General features: G+C 42.3%; 2 protein-coding genes across 2 annotated transcripts; one reads left to right on the top strand and one right to left on the bottom strand.

Annotated features, from left to right (window-relative positions):
* Nucleotide 1: 1 nt before the first annotated feature.
* Nucleotides 2–5,634, top strand: cdhr5a (cadherin-related family member 5a; the record flags this gene model as incomplete). Its single annotated transcript, XM_079230516.1, has 8 exons — nucleotides 2–196; nucleotides 484–574; nucleotides 813–910; nucleotides 998–1,204; nucleotides 1,741–1,854; nucleotides 1,941–2,007; nucleotides 2,952–3,112; nucleotides 4,274–5,634. The coding sequence occupies 8 exons, from the start codon at nucleotides 2–4 to the stop codon at nucleotides 4,823–4,825; spliced, it is 1,485 nt and encodes a 494-aa protein (XP_079086642.1). The 3' UTR covers nucleotides 4,826–5,634.
* A 740-nt stretch (nucleotides 5,635–6,374) lies between these two features.
* Nucleotides 6,375–15,391, bottom strand: ctsd (cathepsin D). The gene is made up of 9 exons (XM_079230402.1): nucleotides 15,271–15,391; nucleotides 12,854–13,010; nucleotides 10,529–10,652; nucleotides 10,312–10,430; nucleotides 9,531–9,730; nucleotides 8,251–8,373; nucleotides 7,864–8,008; nucleotides 7,168–7,266; nucleotides 6,375–6,927 (listed from the first exon to the last, which is right to left on the bottom strand). The coding sequence occupies exons 1-9, from the start codon at nucleotides 15,330–15,332 to the stop codon at nucleotides 6,766–6,768; spliced, it is 1,191 nt and encodes a 396-aa protein (XP_079086528.1). The 5' UTR covers nucleotides 15,333–15,391; the 3' UTR covers nucleotides 6,375–6,765.
* Nucleotides 15,392–16,071: the final 680 nt, after the last annotated feature.

The following is a 16,071-nucleotide window of genomic DNA, read 5'->3' as shown; positions in this document are numbered from 1 at the left end:
CATGTTCCAGGACACGCTGGATGGCTCCGCCTCCGACAAGCCCTTCTTCACCTCCGTGGCCTCCATCACGGTGCAGGTGAAGGACGTGGATAACCGGCCCCCCTGGTTTCAGCCTTGTTTGAGGACCAACTCGGGAATCGCCAAACTGTGCGTGAGCACCGGCTACAGAGGCAAAGTCAACCTCACGGAGAAGGAGGTGAGCTCACATGCCCCATTTTTTTTTTTTTATAAAATCTATGATAATGAGATGAGAGAACATCTGACTCAAGGGACATTTCGTAACAGTCATCTGAGATAAACCTTTAATTATTATATTTGCTCTCGAGACAATGAGACCTTTTTTTATGGTGGGGGGGGATTTAAAAGACAAAAGGATCAGATTTTGTAATTTTTGTGTCATTTAAAATTCTCCTGGATTCAACCAAAGCCGAGCCGGTGAAGCTCGTGACTACAGAATCGGTGGGTGATGGTTTTGATCCACAGGACGGGCCGTTGGTGCTGGAACCCGGTCCGGTGTTCGCCAAGGACGGAGACAAGAACCGGAGCGAGCAGATCAACTACAGAATCCTCCGAGGTTTGAACCCAGCAACACCACCTATAACTCCTCTTCAGCAGAACCTTCAGCTCCAGCGCTCAAGATTTTACTTTTATCATCATCATCAGTAGTATTCGTGGTAGCAGCAGTGAGCTGGACCAAGACCATCGAACATATAATATATAATAATAAAACATAATTTATATATATGCAGGTCTTCTTTCAAGCCTTTAATAAACTTCTTGCTCACAGTGACGACGTCTTCTTTCATCTCCAGGAAATGAGGGAAGTATTTTCCAGATTGATGAGGAAACAGGAAACATCTCGATGGCGAAAGCTGCGGACATCGTCGGCCCGATAACTCTCACCGTTCTGGTAAAAAAAAATCTCATTTATTATTTCATTAATGCAAAGAAAATGGCCGACTCTTGGGTCTGACGTTGGTCCGACTCGTCCTCTCAGGCGTCCCAGGTCACCAACAGGGATCAGTTCTCGGTGACGCAGGTGACCATCGACGTGATGAAGAAGAGCAGGAACCCTCCTCGCTTCGAGAAGGAGCGCTACGAAGGATTCATCTACAGCAACTCGGTGCCGGAGAGCATGATCCTCCGGGACCGGGGCACCAACCGGCCCTTCAGGGTCCGAGCGCGGGACGAGGACTTCGCCGCCGTGAGTGTCGACGGATAACTGATCATTTTATATCCAGAACTATTCTCACCATTTATCTGTTGCTCCAGATTTTAAAAAAATATATACGATCAAATGTTTCGTATAGCATCTAGGATTAGTCAATATGTATCGGAACTGATGACAATCATTCCTTCATTACAATGGATTAATGATTATAATGTGAAATAGAGAATCGTCGCCAAACTCTTCAGCTCTTTCCGCTCTTTGGAGGTTTTGGGTCTTTCGGGCATTTTTTTTGGTGGCGGTTTACAAACCAACAATCAGAGCAGTTCACAGCTGTTTTTAAAGAAAAAAGCTTCACCAAAGTCACCGTTCACTTCCTGCTCAGCAGCAGAAAGCAGACGGACTCAGTTTGAGGCCCGCTGGTGGACACAGTGGGGCATTAAGCAGCTAAAGAGACGGATACTCCCCTCAGGAGGAGCTGGTGGAGACCCAAAACGGAGCAAAAAGAGAGAGAATACCTGAGTCACATCCCCGAAAATCATTTTTCTTTGGTTGCCCTTCATTGACGTCAGGGTGTGAATCCGGACTTGAAGTACGAGGTCCAGTACAGCAGCTACGTCAACGTGACCTCGGACGGGTTCGTGATCCTGAAGAGAGTCGTGAAGACGGAGTCCTTTGCGCTTCAGGTGACGGGAGAGTTTAAAGGTTTTAAAATACCGTTTGCACACATTTACTGACGCTGAACGTTTGTTTTATTTACGTCTGAACGCAGCTCCGAGCCGTGGACACGGCGACAGGCGAGTTTGGGTCAGCGGCCCTTTCTGTTCAGGTCATTCCAGGTAAAACCGACATATTTCAGCTATTAAATATATGATGCATGATATAGTGAGTATCAATGACATCATAATGCACATTATGTGAAAGCTGCATATAATTCAATTGAGTTTATTCTACTATACTGCTTTTTTAATTTAAAAAATGGAGCTCCAAGGTTTAAAATACAATATAATATTCATAATTCTGTCATAAGAAACCTTTTCTTCATAGGTTAGTATTGTTATTATTGTTCTGGATGGCAAACAAAGGTTCAAATATTTTTACTGAACCATTTTTGAGATATTTAAAGGGAAAATCAGCCCACTATCAGTAAGAAAAAAGTAATAAAAAGTAATAATTAAGTACGCCATAAAAAAATCATCATGCCATAATAAATCATAGTTTGGTACATCATGAAAAATGTGATTTAAAAAAACCTTTTAAAACCTTTTTTAAAGTCATTAATGTAATTACAAAGTCAAACTGTATGCAATTAACAAATACAATGTCATAACAAGTCATAAAGTATGCCAATAAAACATCTTACAGTATACTAAATCAATACAATTGTAAACAAATGATATATCATACAACATAGTATTTTATAGAAATGGCAAAAAATCACAAAATGGTATTTTTTTTATAAAATGTCTTCATATAGGAAGTCAATAAAATTGTAATAAAGAAATCATAGGTCATAAAAACATATGAATAGGCTTGCTAGTATTCCATATTATTATTATTTTAGGTCACATTATAGTAAGTCAAAGAAGAAATGTCCTGAAAAGTCTTAAAGTAAAGTAGTCAATAGACAAGTCCCACACAGAGTGTGATGTAAGAGTCGTGAGAAAACTACAAGAAATGTGCTGAAATAAAGACGGCGTGGTCACGAGGAGGTGGATGTCGTAATAACTCCATCGATATGAATGTTTAAATGAAAGGTGACGTAATCTCTCTCCCGGCGCAGCGGTCGCCATCCCGTCCCCGTCCAGCGTCGGCTACCGGCCGGGCGACATGGCGCTGCTGGGCCTGGTGATGGCGGCGCTGCTGGTGCTCTGCCTCATCGTCATCGGCTTCCTCATCTCCCGCCTGTGGAGGGGCGACAGCAGCATGGACAAGATATGCGAGGTCAGTCCGGTCCTATTATCAATCAATCAATCTTTATTTCAGACTCAAGGTCCAGATACTACAAAACAGGCTGAGCGATTGTTTTATAAAACTGTAAGTCATAGCTTGTTTTATGAAGAGGAAAAAAAAGCCCAAAACTGTTGTATTTGGATTTATTGAACACCATAAGTAATATACAAGTGAAATATATGGTTTGTGAACATGAAACAATGAATTGTGTAAATATCAGTCTATATGTTACTGGTTAAGAGTAAATGAAGATGACACACAGCAAAAATTAAAGGTTTCAGGTCCGTCTATAAAATAATCACTTCCAGGATGATTATTTCTTTGAAATGATGCAGCTGTAAGGTCCAACTCTAACCCAAATCATAGCTCAATATGTGAACATTCTCTAACCCAAATCATAACTCAATATGTGAACATTCTCTAACCCAAATCATAACTCAATATGTGAACATTCTCTAACCCAAATCATAACTCAATATGTGAACATTCTCTAACCCAAATCATAACTCAATATGTGAACATTCTCTAACCCAAATCATAGCTCAATATGTGAACATTCTCTAACCCAAATCATAGCTCAATATGTGAACATTCTCTAACCCAAATCATAACACAATATGTGAACATTCTCTAACCCAAATCATAACTCAATATGTGAACATTCTCTAACCCAAATCATAGACAATATGTGAACATTCTCTAACCCAAATCATAGACAATATGTGAACATTCTCTAACCCAAATCATAGACAATATGTGAACATTCTCTAACCCAAATCATAACTCAATATGTGAACATTCTCTAACCCAAATCATAACTCAATATGTGAACATTCTCTAACCCAAATCATAACTCAATATGTGAACATTCTCTCTGCAAAGGTTGACTTTGATAAAGTGAAGCAGAACAAAGTTATAGAGGGTTTTTTTACACATCTGTGACATTTGAATTTTCTCATGTACCAAACCATATATTTCACTTGTATTGTACTTATATTACTTATGGTGTTCAATACATCTAAATACAGCAGTTTTGGGCTTTTTTTCCCAAAAAACAAGCTATGGTTTACAGTTTTATAAAACAATCGCTCAGTCTTGGTTTCTAAAAGCTTGACTGCTGTGTTGATGAGGGGCCTCTGTCCCCGCCTGCAGTGCCTGGGCCCCTGCCTGAAGTCGGACCAGCACCAGTCGGGCCACAGGGACTCCCTGCAGTACACCAACGACGGCTTCCAGACCGAGGCCGACCCGGGCCGGGGAGGCGGCCGGCGCCGGAACAACGCTCCGCCCCGACGGAGCACCTTCCCCCAGGCGCGGGGCCGGGTCCTCCCCATGGAGCGGCGGCACTGCTCCTCCTGCGGGGGCCACGCCAACCACGTGGCCGCGGGGAGCCCCTCCGCGAGGCCCTCCAGGAGGGGCCGGGCCGACGGCGACGACGAGTACAAGAAGAGGGCGACGCGGGCCAAGCAGAGGAGGAAGGAGGGCCAGAAGACGGTGTGGTTCAAGGAGGTCGAGGACTCCTCCGACATCGAGGTGGAGATCATCCCGGACGCCGTGCGGCCGCTGGAGGAGGAGCCGGAGGAGCAGCCGCAGACGGAGGGCGGCGCCGTCAGGGACCCGGCGGCCCCGCCGAGGGACGCCGACGGCGGGCAGGAGGGCCAGAGCACAGGGAGCGAGGAGGAAGAGAAGGGAGGCCAGGAGGGCTGAAGGTCAGAGGTCAGCCTCCAGTCCCAGAGCCAAACTGAGCCGCTTGTTTTCTTGTTTCGGAGACGACAGCCGGCGGCCGGGAGCAGCACCCAAACCTCAAGAACTCTTAGAAAAGGTCCAAAAACAAGTATTTATTTCCTGCTGCGAGCAACCGAGAGGATGAAACGCTCCAAACGTCTCCGGAGAAACACGCAGAGGAAGAGGTCTGCAAGCTGGGAGCCTCCCACTCGCATAAACTGGTTGAACTGGTTTGTTTACAGCTTGACTGAACTCATGTTCTCATAACGGATGTTAAAATAAATCAAGAATCACTTTCTAATGAGGCATCATTTATAAAAGGTGTTTATGTTGTAATTAGGGCTGCAACTAACTTTTCACTTTCAATTAATCTGCAGATTATTTGCTCATTTAATAGAGTAATTGTTTAGTTTATAAAATATAAATGTTCTGAAGACAAATACAACTAATAGTTCAAAACCCAAAGTTGTTTCATATTCTGTCATAAGAGAAGGAAACGCTGCATTGTGTTCTCTGTTTGCAACTATTGGCTTTATTAAGCGTTAATAAATCATTTATTAATGCTTTATAGGAGAATTTCAACTTCAAGTTTAACCACAACCCTTTGTTCTTAAGATACTAATATTATAAAACTTATAAATGTTATGTTGAACTTAATGGATGTTATTCCGTAAAGTCAGAGCCTAAAGCTGATGATCTTAATGACTTATAACTGATCTTTAAAGCATTAGTCAATTATTTATTTATTAATAAACCACATAATAGTATTTGTTTTGTTTATTTTTTTTTCAGAAAAGATGCCTTACTAGAAAGTGGTAACAAAGGTTTTATTGTAATGTTGGACCTACAAGACTTTTCTATTTATTAATTTGATTAAATATTGATTTGTGAGGAATTTAATTCACCTGATTGGTCGAGACGGAAATACCCATCTGTGTGTTTATAATGTGAGGACATTTACTATATATATTTATTGAGATACATATATATATATATATATATATATATATATATATATTGATACAAAACCAACATGATAGTTTACACCAGTCAGTTCAGGAAGTCAGCTGATAACATGAGTCAGCAAAAGAAAGGCCCAAACCGTGGCGTCTCACCTCATCGAGGTCACCGTCTGCTTCTGTACGACTTTTACTAAACCGGATTTTATAGCGAACAATATATGTGAAGACAAACTTTATCGACTGAATACTAAACAGCTGACTGGATGTTTTTATGACAATTTTTACTGAGAAAGTCAAGCAAAATAACTACTTTTATGGATGAATCTTTGATTAATGTACAGTTGATTTTCTTTATTTTGTACATTGTAAGTGATTGAGGGCATAATAAAGTTTGAAGGATTCGTTGAGGTCGCCTCGCTGGGAAATTACATTTATGAGTTTTCACATTCTAGTAAAGACTTTGGTCTTTTTATACTTTTATTCTCTTTATTGCCGAGAGGATCGACTCATTTCTGTTCTCTAGTTATGAAGTGAAACGTTTAATCTGAACGACAAACAAGACTCACCGCTCCTTTTAAAAACGGTTTATTCAGGCCAATCACATTCAAATACACAACTCAAAGTCAGTGGAAGAGGAACAACTTCCTCTTAAAAATTAAATTTAAAAATCCCTGATTTAAAACAAATAAAAAAAATCACTTTGATGTTTAAAAAAAGAAAAGGGCGTTTCTGTCAGTCAACGGATCCTGGATCGTGTTCAGCCGTCACGCATCACGTCAAGCCTCCGATCCTTCACACTCGGCTGGACATCTTACAAACGACTGAGATCAGAGCATTAGGGCGCGACACAACATCTACTCATGATTACGGTTCGATGGCGAAGCAACAGAAAAGCGTGCAGCTCAAGATCTTCGTTGTGCTTTTCTTCTCCTCCCGGCTTTGCGTGTGAGCGCAGGACGCTCACTTGGCCTTGGCGAAGCCGACCCGGTCGTTGTCCCGGTCGAAGACGGTGTAGTACGGGCCGATGAACACGTCTCCCAGAATCCACAGGGGCCCGGCGGGGGCGGGGATGTCCAGACCCATGAAGCCGCTGAGACAAATGGTCTTTCCAGCCTGACTTACCTGGATTAAAAAATTAAAAAAGAGGAGAAAAGACAGTCAGAGCTGCAGAAATGTTGTTGAATAAATAAAAGGAATGTGTAGTCACTCCTCAGACAACAAACCAGCGCCCTCCTGACTTTGCAAAGTGAAACAAAGCTGCCCTTGTTTAGTTTGTGATGCAACGCTCAGTGGACACAGTGGCCATTGTTGGCGAAGGAGCCGCCTCTCCGCCGCCCCCTGCTGGCCGGCTCAGAGTCTCACCTTGAGGACGTACTGCTCTCCGGTCAGAGCGTAGGACTGGCCGCCCACGTTGAAGGTGATGACGGGCAGCGAGGGCACCTTGTCACAGCTCACCATGTACTGAAACGACCAGAAGGAACTTTAAGGCACTGAAGCTCAAATACAGCAACAGTTGGGAAAAGTAGAGCAACACAAAGTAAGTAAATGTTACAGTGAAACATTGGAGAATAGAATAAAAACTCAACGGAGTTATTATTTCAACAAGTAACAAGACTTTTTCTCCCACTTCCTGTCTGTGGCTCTCAGCTCAAAGCCCATTGGTTTCTACTGAAGAGGGGAATCTTTAATAGCTCACAAATATATCATTTAATTTAACATAAATATATAGTTTATTTTTTCCAGCTGGTGACTGCAGGTGGAAGAAATCGTTTTATGTCTGGGACTATTTTCAGCGGCGGATGAATCCACATTTGGTGCTCTGGCGAGTTATATGTGGCGGCAGGACGGAGTCAAAATAAAACTAAAGTGTGTTTGTTGACGGCGATGAAAGAAATATTGAGGCTCACTGGTGTTTAAATGGAGCGCCATGGTTCAGAAGAAGAAAACACCAGTTGAAGTTTATCATTGAGTATCACCAGACTCGCTCTTTAAGAGCGACACGTTTACGGCGTGTGTTTTATCTTCATCAGTGAAGAAGGGTTCGTTCGTTTTCCTCACCTCTCCCTGGATGAGGGGCGTGGCTCCGATGGCCTTCTGCAGGGCCTTGACCTCCGCAGAGGGCCCGGTGATCAGAGACGTGCCCGTGTCCACGATGGCCTCGCAGCCGCTCTTACACAGACTCAGCTGGCTGCCCACCGACATCCTGAAACATTATAGAACAATATAGAAATAGGGTAAAATATTAAGCCTATAAGTAGTAATACTGAGCTAAATATAAAAGCAATACAAGTAAGAAACATTCAGTAGAAAAAAACAACGAAAGAAACATTTTTAAAAGTAAATTACAACATCAGATCTTAACGTCTCTGAAGACGGCCCGATATAATAATAATAATAATAATAATAATAATATTATAATAAGCTAGTTTAAGGTTGAGCCCTCACCCGTCCACGTGGATCTGCCAGTAGGCCTGGCGGGTCACGTTGACGTAGTTGAAGTCCCCGCTGTAGTATTTGGGGTCGGTTCCTCCCAGCAGCAGCTCCCCGCCGGGCTCCGTGTCCGGGTTCCTGACGAGGAGACAGGAAGTTAGAACGCCGTCGCCGCAGACGGAGAAACGTGACGATGTTAAAATGTTGTTTTAAGAGGATTACAATAAAGTCGTTTCTCATTTCCCCCCCTTCTGGAGTCGTAGTTTCTTTTTGCATTTAAATGGTTTTAAATATACCACTTTTATGAAACAACCGCTCCCACAATGCAATGGTTTGTACCCCGGTTACGTGGGACTTTGGTTTGGTTTTACTTTTCTTGAAATACTCGATTGACAAACAGAAAGTTTAATCGATCTTTGCAGCCGGATCGCACGACGTTTCTACGAGACGGGAGTACAAACACATTTCCTCCCTTCAACTTTATTTAAAACACCCAGCAGATTCAGATCGTTGAAAACAGTTTCCTCCAGGACAGTAAGACTATAGTAGCGACCTGTTGTGTCAACGTATTATAAACTAAATACAGAACCAGATCACGGCCGCAGCAAAAAACGACATTAATGTCATGAATGAACTGAAGTTTAAATTGTATTTCAGCTTGTATAGTTTCTCTTAAACGCAGATCAGGAACCAGAACAGTTGTCTAAATGTTAGGAGCACATTTGTGCCGGTCTCCAGGAGGTTTTTCTGCTCTTTGCATTGCTCTGCATGAGCTGCCAGCGTTAAAACAAACTGATTGAATGCAGAAACTCATCAAAGCGTGTCATAAACTGACCGCTTGCTTTGCGACGAGATCAGAATGTGAAGCTCAACGCAGGTTCCGGGTCGTTTTCAGTCCGCCGGCAGTCGATCGTGACGGATGAAGCAGATTCATTCTGTTCTGTTTGATTTCTCTAAAACGCAGCGATGCATTGTTTCTTTTTCAATAATATGCAATTACTTCATGAATCGCTCCAGAAAGCAACAAACAAATAGAAAAAGAATACAGTTTTTTTAAGCACTGAAACTAGATGACAGATCCATGCAACAGAGCAAATAGATGGACTGGATGATGTTTTGGGCCAATAACCGGGTCCTCGATTAGAACCAGCGTAGCATAAAAAATACAAACAAGATCAGACTCTAAATTGCTCGTTTCACTCTCCTCCGGCACATCAAGAGTCTCTAGTACTCGGCTACGGGTTTAGTTCCCGCAGCAGAGATCAGACTTCACATCCTACAGAATCTAGGCGCACCTGTTCAGGTAGAAGGAGAAGACGTTCTTCTCCACCTTCTTCTGGCTCATGATGTTGTCAAAGACCGGCGCCACCCCGTCCACAGAGATGCGTGGGTAGGCCATGCCGAGGATGCCGTCGAACTTGGCAGCGATGAAGGCCACGCCGGGCTGCTTGATGGCTTCACCGAAAAGCTGCTTATCCACGGAGAGGTCTCCGATCTGCACAGAGAAACACGGTTAGCTTAATAAAGTTGCATTAGTGGCGTCGGCATTCATGCTTTCTAGACGCCGAGCTTTGTCACTTTGTGAACAACAAACCTGTTTAAAGTGACAGGAGGAGAGCTAGTAACGTTAGCAGCACCGCTAACGTACGGAGGTTCTGTTCAGTTACATTGTGGTGCGTTCAGGCTCTGCGCGGTGAAAAGGAGTACTTGCTGAAGGTACGTTATAACGCCATCATGTCGGGTTCACATGTAATCTAGTCAAATTCTGTTTTTTTGTGAAAAACATGAATAAAGTTTTCACATGAATATACAATTATTAGAGATGAATTATGAGCCGTTTAACTTCTTAACACTTATGTACTTAAAATACATAATTAAAACTACTAACAATAAAATTAAATATTTTAATTCCGAATCATCTAAATTGAAAAGGCCCCAAAAAATAAAATACCCCGATAACAAAAGCAGAAGGATGACATTTAGAATGTGATGTTTACAGACTTCAGAGCAGCTGATGGGATCCGAGCCGCTTCATGATCCGTATTGAAACCACGGTTCACCGCGAGGGGAGCTTACCGTGCACGTGTCCTGACTGAGGTAGCCCGACAGACTGCCCGACCCATACTGGATGGCGAAGGCAGTGCCGTTCTTCACGTAGGAGCTGGACTTGGCGGAATTATACTTGTGGTGAAGCACTTTGAAGAAGGAGAAGAACAATAAAGAAGTAAAGAAATGGAAAAGGGAAGAACGGTAGTTTTTCCAGCCGACACGCGGGAGACGTCACTGGACTCACGGCAGGCGATGTCCAGGAGGGAGCAGTGGACCGAGGGCACCCACAGGTTGGAGGAGCCGGTGTCGAACACCACGGTGAAGGTCTGAGGAGGCGTCCCCAGGCCGATCTCCCCGTAGTACTGGGCCTGGACAACAACAACAAAAACACCTTAATAAGCTTTGTGGAGAATGAAAGCCAGCAGTGAATAAAGCCGGGAGAGAGAACACGTAACCCGTGAGCTGGCCGTGTGCAACTCAAGCAGTTATCAAACGTCTCCTGCAGCTAGTTTGATGGGTTTTGTTGTAAATAAGAAAGAAGCATCTTAATCGACTTGGACGGAATCGTTCCAAAACAAATGCTGTTCCAATTATAACGTTCATTGCGAGTCTTTTCTCACATGAACATGGAGAAACATTTTAAAACCCAAGACTATTTGTAATGGAACAATACCGCACGTTATAAAGGTTGCAGATTGGAGTGAACACTTTTTCCTGCCTGCCTTCTTTCGAGACGTCAACATGAAGTGATGCTGGTTGTTGCTTTCAGATTTGTGCTCCGTGTTTGTTAAATTCATTATCGCCAGACTTTCTGTGAAATTGCATGAAGAACACATTCTTTTGTTACGCCCATCAAGCCCGCTTCCTCTTCCGTCTGCTGTGGCCTTCGGCTTATGAATCTGCCGCTTCTGAAACCTGTCGCCTCCCTAATGATGAGATAACGTCGTCTCCACCCGTCGGAAGGACGGCAAAAACGAAGTCAGAAAACCAATGTGCATTTGACTTCTTCCTTCTTGCAAGAATAAATACTCAGAAGCTTTAAGGTTGTTTGTTGGATCTCATTATGTTTAAGCATCTCATCCGAAGCTTGTGAACAGGAGTTACACATAATTCCACCACAGCTTAACTTTAAGTGTCATTTTGTGTTCCCATTATTCCCATAATCCTTTGCTTTGCAGTGACCCGTCTGCTTTAGATCACATCCCTTTCATCCTGAACGTTGACAGAGTTCATGCGGCCGTGTCTGTGCAACATTCAACACCTCCGTCTGACGCAGGACATCGTAGTTCTGAGTCCTGGTCTCCTTTTGTGTTGGAACGAGGAGACGGTGCGCTCTTATTTTGAAAAGAAAAGGCAAAATGAGTGCCGATAATGTGAATGAACTATATTCAGCAATATTTGTAGTTGATTTACTGAGTGTTCACATAACAAATTGGATTTTTTAAAACAGGAAATGAAAATGTATACTATAATGTATATACTGTAACCTTCATCATGAAACTGTATCTGTGACTAATGCACCAACAGGTAGCAATGATTTCTCAATAACCCAGCCGGGTATGAAATACTTCCTGTATGAGGTCACCAGCTTACTGCTAAGAAGCTGGACTTTAGCCCGAGTGAGGAGCGAGGTCCAGAGATGTAAACAACCAGGTCTGACAGCTCAGTTCACTCCAGACTACCGTCTGCTGCTCTCGCTGATGAAGATGATTATAAAGATGATGATGATGGGGCCTCACAGCTGTTGGTGTCAGCGAATGTTAGAGGGACGCAGGTCAAATAGTTACTGAGTCACGACAATAAATCACTCTCCGTTGTTAGTTTGTTGTGACGCAACAAGACGCAGGAAGTGAAGCAAACTTCTGTTCCATCAAACCCGGCAGTTATTTGTCAAGTCACCCAGGACTCACAGGACTTCCTTTCTGGTTTCCTGAGCAACGTCTGAAAGCTGACAGATTAATTGCGGTGGAGATGGCTTTGCTTTGCTTTGCCCAAATTACAGAGAATGAAACACTTCATTCGTGGTTTAGCTCAATTTGGTTTTGATATTTATTCTTTTCACTGAATATTACGGCTGTGACGCTTATAGAGAAATATTTTTTTTTTTTTAAAAAGGGTTTTCCGTGACCTTTCGCTCCGTTATCGAGACACGTGACTTGCAGAGGACAGAGCCGGTGTTGTCAGCTTCTGGGTTATCCAAAATAGTGACACAAGTCAACAATGTGGATGCAGTCTAGAAAAGGCTGACTTGTGTCTTCACGCGACTGCCTGATAAAGTGAAACAGCAATCCTCGTCAGCTGACAGGAAGTTGGGGTAGGAGGCGTAGAGATCAACACTGAATCCGCCGTCACTCGGCTTCATCTCTTGAAAGACGACATGAGTCATCACCAGAATGAGTCAGAATGAGTCGGTGAAAAGGCTGCGTTTGCGTTCAGCTGGGAGGATCTGTAGGAAGAAAAAGGGCCGAGGTGGCGGCCTCGACACAAGAAGACCTTTGTCGTGTCGCGGCTCCCCTCCCCCTGCATGAGGGGAAAGGGAAGACTTTAAGGGTCTGGGAGTGATGCTTACATCAAGGTAGTTCTTCAGGGTTTCTGGAGTGGGTCCGTTGCCGGGGGGGAAGCCAAAGTTGTACTTCAGGGAGGGCTTGTCGGCCCGAAGCTCCTCTGCTGTTTTCCCCGAGTCGGTCAGCTCGCGTCTGATGGACCGGAACTTCTTCAAGGGGATTCTAAAGGGGAAGAACAGCAGAAAGGTGATGTGGGTTTAGTCATCAGGCTGCTTATCTTAAAGTAGAAACACAGCTGGTAGCGTCACAGGTAAGGTTGGACCTGCATACTTCGTCCTTATCTGCTCACCGTTATCTTTTAGAGTGTTGCAAAATATAATGTCTGAGCGGTTCATAATGTAGAAACACAAACATGACCCCATTATGTCCATATTTTAAAAACAGTCAGTTTAACAACTCCAGTGAGCTAAAACTAATGCACTTTAATGCAACAGTGCTGAAATACAGCCTACAGTGTGTTGAGCGGTTGGACTATTACTTTAAATAGCCAACTATTTAGAGAATGGGTTACTCATTTATAAACATTATTTAACAAAAAAAGTACAACATTCTGATTCCAGCTTCTTAAATGGGAATATTTCTCTCCTTTATTACAATAGACTGAATATTTTGGACAGATACTATTAAGTTCAGCGTCTGTAAACAGACACCAACAAAACAAGTGACGACAGCTGAGCTGTGGCTTTTAAAAAGCAGTGGAAGCTTTATATTTTTAGCACATGCCACTTGTCGAGAGACTGTACATGTGAATCATGGGACGTGAATCATGGGACGTGCATCATGTGTGTATTCACATATCAAACGATAGCATTTGTTTTTTGCTGATATTTTACAAAATAAAAGGCTAAAACGGGTAGATGAAATACTAATGAAGGTTTTCACGTTTGACTGGTCTGGGAGCAGCAGTTATTTATTTTTTACTTAAAAAGGCGTGTTTAAGCCCCGTCCTTTAAGTCCCTTCACTAGCACACGTTAAAATTTGGACTCGTACAAAGAGAAAACAACGGGGTTTAAATAAAAGCAAAATGGCCGTATTGTGGAAACCATCACCAGAATGGTCGAAACCAAGTTACTTTCTATTACTTTTATATTATATACAAATAACAATTTTAAGTACCAGCAATATTACAAATTCTAATTGATATGTTATCCTAGTCTTTCCTTTTACCTTATTTGTAAACACACATTTCAGATGTATGCCTGGCACAATAAACATGATCACGTTTATGAGCATGTTATTTTTCAGTTCAGGATTTTAATTCACAGAACACAGAGACTGCTGTGTAAAATATAATGGATTGTTTTTGATTAACCTACTACTTTGATTTAACTATTAGAAGAACAAATAGCTCCAGCACGACTAAGAAATCTGACTACCTCTCACATATTCACAATATTGATCCAATAATACAACTCTGACATGTGCCAGTCTGCAGAATGAGTTATTTTACTTTTCACTCAAATAGGGCATTGTTGATAAAGAGGAAGATCTATTGCACTCTATACTTATGTACGTTATATACTGGACTTATAATTCATGTTTAAGTTCAGGTTGCTGCATTGCAAATAATTACATTTGACTGGTAATTCCTGAGAATTTTGAAAATTGTTCACAAAAGTTGCTGGTGCACAATTTTAAATTTTTATATGCAATTGATTTGTTGGACATTGGTTTCACAACAGTTTGACTTTTCATTGCAATAATGACCCCAGTCTCTTATTAATTTAACACCCTCACTTTCAATATATGCTGTTGCTAATATTTAATTTAATTTAATATGTTTTAATGCAGGGCTTCTAATTGAGTATTTTTAGGGTGGCATTGCTACGTAAAAAAAAAATGTAACAGAGCAAAAACAGGAAAGACTGCAAATACAAAAATATTACATTAAAAATATAATATATTAAAAATAATATAAAATCATCCCATATGTATTCAGCACTCTTTGCACTAGTCTCCACAGTTCATAGCTCATATCTGTCCACAGCAGTTTACATGTTTACGTTTCACCTTTTGTCCGCCATGTTCTTTGGCTGCATGTTTATTTGTGCGTTTAAGGCGTATTTAACACATTTAACCGGATAAACACCGGAGGTACACGCCCAGTATGATGCACTGGTTTCCATTATAAGCCGACAGACAAAGTGGTGGGATCCCAGCGGACAGAAGTAGGCAGTTTAATAAGTCACAAGATCAGCCCCGTCCTCCATGAAGATTACCAAGACGCGGGCCAGAAAGCAGCTGTTGCCAGGCAACACCGTCCTTATTCGACATGACAGACGTTCTATGTGACCGTTTTCAGCCGTTAGGTGTCCCGGTAACGTTGCGTAAGCGTCCCGGTAGTTTACGTACACCGCGTTCACTCGGCTCAGACGCATTAAAAACACCTTCCACGCTAAGAATATGATGTCACGGTATTACCTCACGAGCGCGTTGGTCAGCGCTAACGCCGCGAACACCAGCAGCAGCAGCGGGACCCTCATGGCGGCGGGAGAGGCACGACGACGACGGAGGGATTCTGACTTGTTGTCGACAATAACCGCCGACGTTTATCAGCTGACTGGGCAGCGGACGCTGTGTCACGTGAGCCTGAATCCGCTCCAACTACGTCACTTCCGGCGATTAGTGCGCCGCTCTGCTTTTTTTTAAATGTATTGCACAATCAAAAGGGAAAATGTCATATAAGAGAGTTCAGAATAATTAAAAACAAGGAATAAGGAAAACATTATAATAATAATTCAAAAAAGGTAAATAAATATGAATAATCAAGTACTTTTTGATATATATTACAAGGGAGGAATACACTTAGGTGTGTGAGGGGGCGGAATACGTCACTTCCGGCGATTAGTAGAGAGTTCACAATAATTAAAAACAAGGACTAAGGAAAAAAATCATGGTAACTAGTTAATTGAGTTTTACAACATTTGGGATGAAACCAACATATTACCAGGAAGGAACCCACTTAGTTATATGATATGTTACTGTCCCTTCTTCTAGATGCTTTTGGTATTTCTTAGTGATATGAAGTGGGATAAAGCAGCGTGGGCGATAAACAGGTTACTGTATGAATAACAGGTATATTACATATGCTTCACCTGGTAAAACATGTGTTTGAAAGATTTCCTACACTTGAATAATTAATTCAACAATTTGTGTTGTTTATATTAATAGACTGATTATTTTAATAATTGATTGGTTTGTAAAAACAGTGACAGTCATGAG

This window comes from Taurulus bubalis (assembly GCF_910589615.1).
Source record: "Taurulus bubalis genome assembly, chromosome: 15".
Taxonomy (NCBI): Eukaryota; Metazoa; Chordata; class Actinopteri; order Perciformes; family Cottidae; genus Taurulus; species Taurulus bubalis.
The sequence above is the reverse complement of the archived record's forward strand: the minus strand, read 5'-3'. Positions and strand labels throughout refer to the sequence as shown.

Coding starts and splice junctions, on each gene's coding strand:
- ctsd (XM_079230402.1), bottom strand. CDS start 15,332: ATGAGGGTCCCGCTGCTGCTGCTGGTGTTCGCGGCGTTAGCGCTGACC. Junction 10,431..10,528: donor CCTCCTGGACATCGCCTGCC/GTGAGTCCAGTG, acceptor CCTTCTTCAAAG/TGCTTCACCACAAGTATAAT. Junction 6,928..7,167: donor GAGAGCAGTACGTCCTCAAG/GTGAGACTCTGA, acceptor TTTTTAATCCAG/GTAAGTCAGGCTGGAAAGAC.